Genomic DNA, 11,118 nt, shown 5'->3' with positions numbered 1-11,118 from the left:
TTCTTCTGAAAGCGGTTTCATTCTTCTTCTGGGGAAATTGTTTGATTTCCGCGCGCTTTAATGTTCTCTGTCGGTTTAGCGTTACATGAATGCCTGCAGCGACCTCTGGCGTTTGGGAAGACTAACAACAAATACCCTTTCCATAAAAAAACGGTTCATCATCATCCTCACAAAAAACGTAAACCTTATTTATTAAGACCTTTTATCTGTTAAGACGTTGTCAGTTCGAGTTATCTTATCTCTACGGCAATTTCCCTTTATTGCCGTAGATTCGATATTTCTGTGTATGTTATGCATGGCGGAATAATGCCCCTTCCCCTGTACTTCTGTGATTTAAAAAAAATATTTATGGCATTGAAAATGTTAGAAAAATACGGAGACATCGATTTGGCTCATGTTTATATTTCTAAAATACATACATGTATATTAAAAACGAAATCTAATCTGATTTTCAAATTACGTAATGACGTTTCAGTGACGCAACAGATGATGACCGTTGACCTTTTTGAGATTTGTTTGGCGGGTTTGTATTGTTGACAATCTGATTGCACATGTGGGTCTGCATAAATATACGTTACTCTAACAGTTTTTAGAAAATGAGTTACTAAAAGTTTCTTATCTTTTCGGGTAGATACAATAAATTCGTGCTGATCAGCTGATCATGGATAATTGTTCTTTTGATATCGATAAGAAACGAGGGAAAGCGGATCATGGCGGTGTTTACTGTCCATCACAGTCTGCTCATTCAAGGAATGAGGATGCTAATCGTAAACGTGATGGAAACACTATGTTGCCACAAATGAAGGACACGAGGATGTAGAAGAAGAGGACTGTCTTAACGAGCTGCATTGTGGGCTGAAGGTAAGCTAACTGATTTGCTGTGCGTCTCGAGCTAGCGTTAGCTACAGCTACAGGGCAACTCCAAGGTAGCGTGAGTTGTGTATAGCTGTTTCTATAGAAACGTGACGAACATGCTTTACAATATCCATTCGTGATTGGTCAAATATCAAGTAATTGTTTATGTATATGTATTTGTTTTGTGGTGATATAGATTGTTTGTGGTGTAGTTTGTGTAGGCATTACGTTTTTTCCAATAGTAGACATTTATAGCACCTGTTATAAACAATCCAACCCCCCTAATAGCTTCCCAACTCAAATTGGCAGTGCTACTAGACATCACACTGAGTCTGTGGATTAAGCTTTTCCAAGCAGCCGGTCCATGAAATGGAATAAACTCATTTTATTCTACTATGATATTTGTTCAAATCAAACCCAAATATTAAAGACTGCCAGGATGTTATGTCTCTGCCACTTTTTGGAAGACAGATGAAAAATATCACTGATATCTAGCCTTAAAAATATTGTAATATTTTACATTGGGTGAAAATAAAATGTTCCTAAAGTTTACAGCTTCTACAATTAAGAAAAGAAAGGCAGACTTTCTCACTAACCAATATGTATGTTTATTATATATATAACATACTGTAATTTTAATCCTCTGTGACGCAATAAATGTAATGTCTTAGTAGAGTGTATAGTTGCCTTCAGTTTTTTTCCAGATTAAATAATTAGCCTACATGCCAGCGCTTCTGGTTTTGATATTTTTGAGCTCTGTTTATGTTCACTGTCCCGGTTTGGTGGCAGTACACGACAAAAATGTTGAAATCCATTAATTGCATGTACTGTAATGGAAAACATTTTCCTCCATTGATAAATCATTTATCAACCACTCAGAGCAGAATGTGGGGTTGTCTGCACTTGTGTGATATGAAAAATAACTCTGCATTATCTAATGATCCTCAATATGCAAAAATTGCCCCCCAAAAGTGCAGACATGACCTACAAACACCAGGCAAACAAACACATGAGTTATATACACATTTATTTGTTATTCTGCATATGCTAATAGACGTAATGGGGAACAATGCTCTACAGAAATGTTGACATACATGTACCATAACAAAGTGTTCTGTGGTCACATAATTGTTCGGACTACTACATGCATACAAAGATGTTGCTTTGTACAGAAACAGTCTGTAGCTCAGAATGTGTCTAATGATAATGTTCTCCAAAGCTGAACAGAAAAGAACAAATCAAAAAAAAGTGTAGGAGGCAGAATATAGAGAAATAAGAAGAAACAATGCTTGATGCGTTTTGGGGGGGTGGGGGCAGGGTTTGGTAAGCACGCATGAGCCACATGGACAATACCCATTCTCTCAGAGAAAATAAAGACACACCTTTCCACTCTTTACAGTATCACAGATGAGAATGCCATTGTGAGACAGTAAGACAGACTGCTTTTCATTTGCTGCCAGCTCCCAGAATTAATTTAAGTATCCACACAAACATCATCCCAGGGGAATATAGCTGATCAATCCAAAACCTTTGTTTTGTCTACTCTACCTCTCAAAATGAAGGATTACTTGAGGCTAACACAGAGAAGATGGTTACTACAAACAAGGGGTAAAGGAAGAACACTAAAAAGAACATACAGGTGCAGAAAAAACTGAAAATGTAACTTTCCTTCACAAAGAAAAAAGACAAATGAAAACCCTGAACATGAGCCACAAATGACCCCCTTCTTACTTTGGAGGAGCGCCAAAGAATCTGTTTCCAATGAGGGATCAATAATTTCACATGAGCTGTCACAAGAATCTCTGAATTATGTGGATCTGGGCGTATAGTATGTACACAGACAAAAGGAAACACGGACCACAACTGATGACTGATGTAATGTTACCATGAAGAAGAACTCCATTTCACCTCTCTTCTTAACTCTCATAGGCTTCCCTTATCCTGGCCTTCCTTCACTCCATTGATCACTGTTCCTGAGGGCATGCCATGGGGTAAGAGCCTCTGAAGCTGCAGGGATTGGAGCACTCAATGGTTTCAGCATGGGAAATAATCAGATGTATCAGTTCAGTGACTGAAGGGATTCCTTCCTGCCCGTCTGTGGTAAGTTAGACACATCTAACACTCTCCTCTGTCTACTTCTCAGCTCTTAAACTCAAACGGTCCGACTTCTGTCCCTTTGTTTGTGCTGCTTCCTGCCTCACTGAACACTGATGGCGGTGGACACTGAATGTGGTACACAAATTACCTATAGTAGGAGGGAGAAATATTGCCGCTCCTTACTCCAGGAGCCAAGACATCAATGTGGATTTGACAACATCACCTTTCAAAAAGTACAGAAGTTACTAGTTGACATTTAGCTGTTAAAGAAAAAACAGTGAATCTATCCAATCGGAACATCAGAGAGTTATAGAAAACCTGAGAACTCAATAACATTACTTGTATCTATTACATAAAGACCTGATTTCTCCTATAAAATTAGAATTTTCTGTACAGTGCTATATGAACAAAGCAAAATGACTCGCTACCTTCTCATAAACTGCAGTGTTATGAAAAGGCACGCATCATTTCAACCACCATATGGCAGGAAATTGTGGTCGTGCTCCATTTTGGTTTAGAAAAAATAGAATCATTCTCAACGTTAATTCACAAAAAACATAAAATCCTTTGTGTGTGGCCATTGAAATTAGATTATATTTATATCTTCCACAGACATTTGTCAGATTTTTTTTTCATGAAAATCTAACAGCGATATAAAAGGCCAAAAGTGGTCAATTTGGATGCCTATTTCCACAGATGATCAAATTTGATGTCCATTGATATGTGGCATTAAGATGCTTGACAACATATGCCAGCCATATTATATGAAAAAGTAAAGTCATTTCTCATTTGCATTGTTTGTGAGATTCTGGTAGTTGTAATACTGTTTTGCCTCATATTAAAGATATAACATTTGAAAAATACAAGTAATTTCTGCCTGTACACTTACAAATCCCATAGACAGAAAATAAAGTGCCACAATTCTTGGCCTGCATAGATTGCAGTATGCGGTATTGCACTTTCCACACCTCTCTGTGAGAACAAAAAGACATGATAATAATAAGAAAAGGAAGGAGAAACAATAATACAAACAAAGAATTCACCCTCGAACTTCCTGTCGGTACCTTTCTGGTTTGTGCGGCTTTCACAAACACACCACTAGTACACTCAGCCAAGTGTCATGCTGAAATAAATATTCCAGCAATAAATATGGAATCAAAGGCAACATAAAACAGATATTTTCAGTCAGTGTAAAAACAAAAAGCGAGAAAGAAGACAAGAAAAAATAAATCTCCTTTGGGTTTAAGTTTGACTGAAAATAGTTTTGTTCACAATAAAACACAATAAATTACATTCCAAGACACTACGGATATACAAAAAAAAATGCCTTAAACTCATCAGCAGGATCGGATAAAACTTGCAGTAGTATGGAACAAATTTTAACGAAGACATCAGGGCGCTGAGGATAGGAAAATGAACACAGTGCAGGTAAAAAAACTAAGAAGATAAAGAAAAAACAACCATAACTAATCATAATACATGTTATCACTGTAAATGTTACTATGCAGCTGAGATAGATGAAAGCTTGTCACTGTGCTTGATTTGGTCCATTGATCCACAAGGAATATTGTAATTTTTTTTATGGTAGTCTATCCCTTTTTGACTTGCCAAAATAGATAGTTTAAAGCATATATGTGTATTGGTGATCAGAACTACTGTGCTGAATTAATACGCTTAACTCTGCTTTATGGAACTTTTCTTCAACCTGTCTAGACCTACTTTTTTCATTTTTTATTCTTAAAACTACTTTTAGATGTTTATATCTTATGTCGGAGAGTAAATAAGGTTTATTTTCATGATTTGGATGGAATTTAAAGGCTGAACAGGGAACTACATATCATAAACTTTGTCCTAACTTCTGAGACCGCATGATAAATATTTTTTAATAGCGGTAGTATTAGTCCTGTCCTTACTGGTTACATACGCATTTGGCATCTACATGTATTTAGAGGAATTATGGTGTTTTGTCTTTCTTGCCCACTGTGGTTATTTCAAAGACTGAATATTGGATGCTCAACTGATAGTTCAACAGTTGTTATGAAAACCAAAAACAATAATGTCAACATTACAGTTTCGTACACCATTTGTCACACGAAAAAACGTTACAGGGTCATCATGGGAACACTTTGCATTTCCACAAAAGGTAATGATATGTTTTTTTTATAGGTCGCTACAATGCAACACCCAGTTTAAGGGCTCTCATTTCAACCCCCCTCCCAGTCCCTTTTCATGTTACAAATATTTGTACCTTCCGAGACAGTATTCCTTTGCCATCCTGTGCATTGCCATTGCCTTAGATGTCCTAGTATTTACAGTGGAGCGCTTTCAGCAAACTAAGCACCGTAAAATATCTGTCTTTTTTAAATGCATGCTTTTTACAGATAAGTCCCTCTGTGCATTTCCTTCATTTGCTAGAAAAAGGAGACTGTCATTATGTACATTGGGAGGACCAAAATGTCTACGCAACTTGATGAATTCCCTCTGTTTTTCAAGTGCCTCCTCCTTGAGCCCACTGTTTGTCCCAAAGTCATTCTCAAATCTGCACGAAGCACTGCAGTTTCTTTTTCAGCAATACACAACAACACAAGTAAAAGGGACTTGTCATGCCATGCAAAAATATCTGTCACTACAACTGCATCCTTGTCTTTTCTTCCTGCTCTCCCACACACCAGGTTGAGGTTGCAGTGGGTCTATTGTCCCGCATAGCATTTTCTACAGTCACATGCTGGTTTCACAGGTCGGAGAGAGACTGCCATCCCCAGGTATCAGGTGGATATCGGTTGTAAACATGTGGTTCTCCACTTTGTGTCCACTTTGGTTGCTGTCAGCATTGACCTCCTCACCCACACCAACCACACCTTGGGTGCAATTTTGTGCTGCTGTCTTGGGTGACAAGGGTCCAACTGCAGCACCTGCCACCTCCATCAGATGCTTCTCCTCATGGTTCTGTGAGGACGGATCATCATCACCGGGTGGCGTGTCCACAACCAGCCTCTTGGGGGATAATGAAGAGCTCTCCTCCTCCGTGATTGGGAACAGCTCATCGGCCATTGGGATAAGAGGTGACGTCTCTCCCTCCAGGGATTCGTCTTCCAGGATGCTGGAGCTGATGTCTCCAGGAGAGGTAGTGCTGGGTGGTGTAAGCGGGCCTTCAGCAGAGGTTTTGGTGAAGTTGACCTTCAACCCTTTTACTTTCAGAGGGTTATTCCCTCTTAGAGAGCTCTGGATGTTCTCCACAGCACTGTTAAAATTCTCCCCTTCCCCTATGTGGAGCTCTGATCCGTCTCCTGGGTTGACAGATTCATAGAGACCATCTTTGAGGATAATGCAGGGAGAGCTGTGTTCATCAATGGTCCTCAGGTGGCTAAGATCCAAAGCGGGTGGTGCCTTGGGATGTCTGAGATGACCGGGCACAGCTTCTACCTCACCTGAGTCTGAGCCTTTTCTTTTAACGTCAGCAGAGCAGCTAGCTAAGTTATCTGCCAATGAGGGTTGGACCTCCTTCATCTCCAGTTCTACTTCCTCTTTTAATGTAAATTCAGAGCTGTGAGATTTCTTAGGAGAGCCAGGGGCGGTTATGGTTGTGCTCATAGTGCTCATGGAGCTTGTAGTGTTGAGGTTGGTGAAGGACTGTGACTTGGTCATCTGGTTGTACATCTCCTCAAGTTTCTGAGCATTAAGGTGCTGTGGGGACCTGTTTAACCGCTGGGGACTTCCAGTGGTGTTGATGGTTATACGCTGAGGGGACTCTGGGTTTCTTTTATCTGGGGACTTTAGGTTAGTGTCTGAAGAGTGTTTGCCTGAGCCACCCCAACGACTAGGTGAGAGGTGGTTGTCCATGGAGGTTTTGTCCTCTCCTTTCTCCACCACAACATCCATCAGTTCCATACTACGAGCAAAGGCATCTTTTAAGTTCATTGACACAATGCTGCCATTTCTCTTGGCTCTCTCCAGTGCCTCCCTCCTCTTGATGGCCTTCTCCTGCCTCTTCTGCTCCTTGTAGAATTCAGAGAAGTTGTTCACAATAATAGGGATGGGAAGGGCAATGACCAACACTCCTGCAATGCAGCAGAGCCCACCCACAATTTTACCAAGTAAAGTCTGTGGGTAAATGTCCCCGTAGCCCACTGTGGTCATCGTGATGGTTGCCCACCAGAAGGAGGCAGGGATACTGGTGAACTTGGTGGCATCTTCATCTTTCTCAGCAAAGAAGACCAAGCTGGAAAATATCATGATGCCCATTGCAAGAAATAAAATGAGCAGCCCCAGTTCATTGTAGCTCCTTCTCAAAGTAAACCCTAGAGACTGGAGCCCTGTGGAGTGCCTGGCTAACTTCAGGATCCTCAATATTCTCATGATTCTGAATATTTGCACCACACGGCGCACATTTTGAAACTGTAGTACGCTCTTGTTGGACTCAGTTAGGAAGATGGTGACATAGTAGGGCAGAATGGCCAGCAAGTCAATGACATTCAGTGGGCCTTTGAAGAACTTCCACTTGTTAGGAGAGGAGAGGAAGCGAAGGAGATACTCCATGGTGAACCAGGCGATACACACGGCCTCCACGTGGGCCAGCTGGGGGTTGTCGTTGGCCTGGCCGAACTCGTCCGTGACCTGGAGCTCTGGTAAGGTGTTGAGAGACAGAGCGATGGTGGAGAGGACGATAAACAGGATCGAGATGATGGCTAGAATCTGGAAAAAGAGCACAAAAAGGAATAAAAGGTTAGTTTGATTCCTTTTATTGTCATTGCTTTCACCTTTTCTATCTTAAAAGACCGAGTATGGCTCAGTTGTTTGTGATAGATATAAGATACAGTGTTAATAATCTTATTAAGGTTAGTCTAAGAAAACCAATAATGACTAACTTATGTGATATAAATCATATGAATGTAATGGAGTGTCTCACAGGTCTTTATAGGTTTTCTTGAAGAAAAAACGTAATAAAAATCTTCATGCATTTTTGGAACAAAAAGCACGTAACAGCATTGGACAAAGGACGTATGCTAATGAATGCAGCATTGCACAGCAGATTAGTAAAGAGAAAATCTAAATAAGGGAAATTAACTAGGCCAGAAATCTATTTAGAAAGAGAGGAGTGTGAGTTGGGGTGCATGTGTAAGATCTGTCCACAATAGATAAAAGGATAAGAGGATTTTGGCTCCACCTATTGGCATTAGTCTTAAACTCCTTCTGTCTGTCTTAGATATAATTTATTACTTTCATTAAGTAAAGTAAAACCGTTTTTTTTTTACTTCTTTTTGTTCTTATGGAATGAACAAATTGAAGGCTTTGATATTATCTCCTGTGCCTTTTGCCCAGTAAGGGAATTGGTAAGAACATCCTGCATAATCCTATGAGGTCAACGCAGCATGAGGCTGCGTTTCAACTGCAGATCTTTACCTTGGCTGGGATTAATAGACCTTGATAGATTCAGTCTGGCCTTAGATGTTCCGACACAGGTTTGGTATTTATAGAAAGTGTTTGAGCAATATCTGTTAAGTGGAAGTGTATGTTTGACAGTAACATTTATGTACGATGAGTGGTTCTTGTTGGTACATAGTAAGAAGTATCACTAGTTCTTTCATCATACATCCCTTTGCTCTTCTTCTATAGTACCTGTCCATATTTTATCTAAGCCCCTTCCTTACTCCAGAGCCAGAGAAGTAGCTCCTGACAATGCTGCTGGGATTAGTTTCACACAGGTAAAAAATCTCTGTCCTACACTCTAGTGTTGCAGCATAACCTCAACAACCCACTGAAATCCAGCGCATTGAAACATTTGCATTCTTTCGTGTGAAGTCCTCTATGACCTTAGCAATACAAAACCTATTAAAATCTAATGAACAAAGATTGAAGAGTCTCAGTCAAGATAGGAAAACAAGGCCCGCTGAATACTAATCAAAAACTACATTAAGTTGCAGAACACACTGATTATCTAACATAAATTTGCACAGTGCATTCTGGAGACAGTCACTTCATCTCCTGTGAGACTTCCCTAATTTAGCAAATATCACATATTAGTGAAAATCATGCAGGGACAGAGCTCAAGGATTTTGCAGTGTTCAGAGTTTAGCCATTTCTGTGAACTATCCATTAGCCTTTAGCTAGCACTGACACACTTATAAAAAAGTGACCATAACCTAGTGACTTTGCCTGAATTCCTTGTATTCGGTGGGAAAAGGGATAAAGACGGAGCGAAAAGTGAGACAAGGGGGTGTCATGGCTCAGCAGTGTTATCACTAAACGAAACGTGGGTGCTGATTAGGTTAAACCTATTAGCAGCTAAGTGAGGCAATCTGGGCAGGAAGACACACAGAAAGGACACAGATTTCTTCCATACCCCTGAACTTTTTGGCAAGCGCATTCATCTGGTGCCTAGCCACTCAATCGGAACACCTTTGCTTGCATTCCTACTGATGAACACCTTGGCACAAGAGTAGATAATAGCATGAGCTAATGATTTTGCTTAGATTATACGCTTACTTACGTTTACTGACACAGCTGATTTTTCGGGATATAGAACAAGATAAATATGATTAACCACCTGGAAATACAAGCAAAAGGTCACTTGTTCTTTGGACATAAACTGTTCTTTATTTAGATCCAAGTTAAGTGCCTCATAGGAGACAGTTAATCTTCCACTGTTCCACACTTTGGAACAAGTGAGCCCCTTTAAACTGCACTATTAACATCTGAATGAATGGACCCATGGGCATGCATGCAGACAAAGAGAGAAAGTGATTAATGTTTTCTCTGACCCACACCAATGCGATCTCACCTTCCTACACACCCATGCACCCCCTGCTCACGGACACCAGCAAATGGCATTTGAGCGTGAGGATGAGCAATCCTGAGGTGGCTTGCATTAACCTACTGTAATTGAGTGGGAGTTGTTAAGAAGATCAATTACTTGGACTCAGTCTTCTTTGGCCCTGATTTGCATGTGCGGTGGTATTAAATATAGCACCAAATGCCGTGAGTTCTGGATTAAAAGATGGAAACAAGCGCAGTCAGACCTGTTGCCCTGGAAGTGACCCAATGGAGAAATCTATCAGAGACAGGAAAGGAAACAAGGTATTCCACTAGACTGGACACCTTCAAATATCTTGAACAATTCTTTGAACTGAAATAGCTTAGACGATTGGGATTCAAATGTCATAAGTACCCTGATCATTGTACTAAAGTAATCAATGCGGCCTACAAAGCTGCTTCCAGCATGATGACGGTGTGTCTCTAAATGTGCTTCTGTCTATCTTTCTTTGTCCCTGTCCCTGTTCCTGTGCAGCCTTTGACTTGTCAGGTCATGGTCAGGCCAATCATGAGACGTGATTAGCTTAGACGGAAGGGTAAAGTCTTCAGATGATTAGGCGATATGCGCTTTGGGTGTCCTGCCTGCTTTACTTTCCCTGCACCAGTTCTACCGCAATGACCGTGGAAAGAACTGTATCATGTCAAGACTTCCAATGAGATGGAAGACAGATGGTTAGAGAGAGAGGGAGGGAGATTTACTGCACATCACATGACTTTTATTTTTATACAAAACTCTGAGGATTTCCCTGGATACTTTGGTCTTTACTCCTGAGCACATTATAAACACGTCTTTAAAAATAAATCACTTGATGAATGTCGTCACAAAAACAAAAACCAGCTGGCTCAGTTCCTCAAGGGACAGCTTAAAATGTAATGCCAGCAGTTTGGGAGAATATTTCTTGTGTCTCAAGGGAGTGACTGAGCTCGAGCCACCAGCACCCAGCATCACAATCTGAATCCCACAGCTCCATAAAGGTAGCATTAGACCCTCTGGGAAGCAGAACAGGGAGCAAGAAGTAGATACAGACGAGTTAAGAGCTCTCTAGAGCCTCTCTTCTGAGCTACTTCATTTTTCTATCTTCCGCCACCTGTCATCTCAACCACTACTCTTGAAATTGTAAGAATCCCCTCTCTCAATCCACTTTTAGTTCCCACAGGAAGCAGTCAATAGGCTCACTAACTCCTCTCTAAATGCCTTGTCATCAGCGACAGCCTTGTGGTCGCACAGTTACACCCTACTTAACTTCCTCTCCCTGCATCCCCATCATTCGTTAGCCTGAGGGAGGAGAGATGCTGTGGGGAAGAAAAATATCCCGCACCACACCGGTGGCCCATCCGGCAGCTTGTGGGAGGCTA

At 40.7% G+C, this 11,118-nt stretch overlaps 1 protein-coding gene across 1 annotated transcript in view; it reads right to left on the bottom strand.

Annotated features, from left to right (window-relative positions):
- Positions 1–1,865: 1,865 nt before the first annotated feature.
- The window catches only part of kcnb2b (potassium voltage-gated channel subfamily B member 2b), an 82,750-nt gene continuing 73,497 nt past the window's right edge, over positions 1,866–11,118 (bottom strand). The window contains exon 2 of the mRNA XM_069667554.1: positions 1,866–7,644. Within this exon, the coding sequence (XP_069523655.1) occupies positions 5,671–7,644 (1,974 nt within the window). The 3' untranslated portion in view covers positions 1,866–5,670. The remainder of the gene's footprint in view (positions 7,645–11,118) is intronic.

The sequence above is a fragment of the Semicossyphus pulcher genome, unplaced genomic scaffold, assembly GCF_022749685.1.
Source record: "Semicossyphus pulcher isolate SPU_LCO1_2020_fin unplaced genomic scaffold, fSemPul1.0.p SCAF_18, whole genome shotgun sequence".
Lineage (NCBI taxonomy): Eukaryota > Metazoa > Chordata > Actinopteri > Labriformes > Labridae > Semicossyphus > Semicossyphus pulcher.
This window is presented reverse-complemented; position numbering and strand designations above follow the sequence as displayed.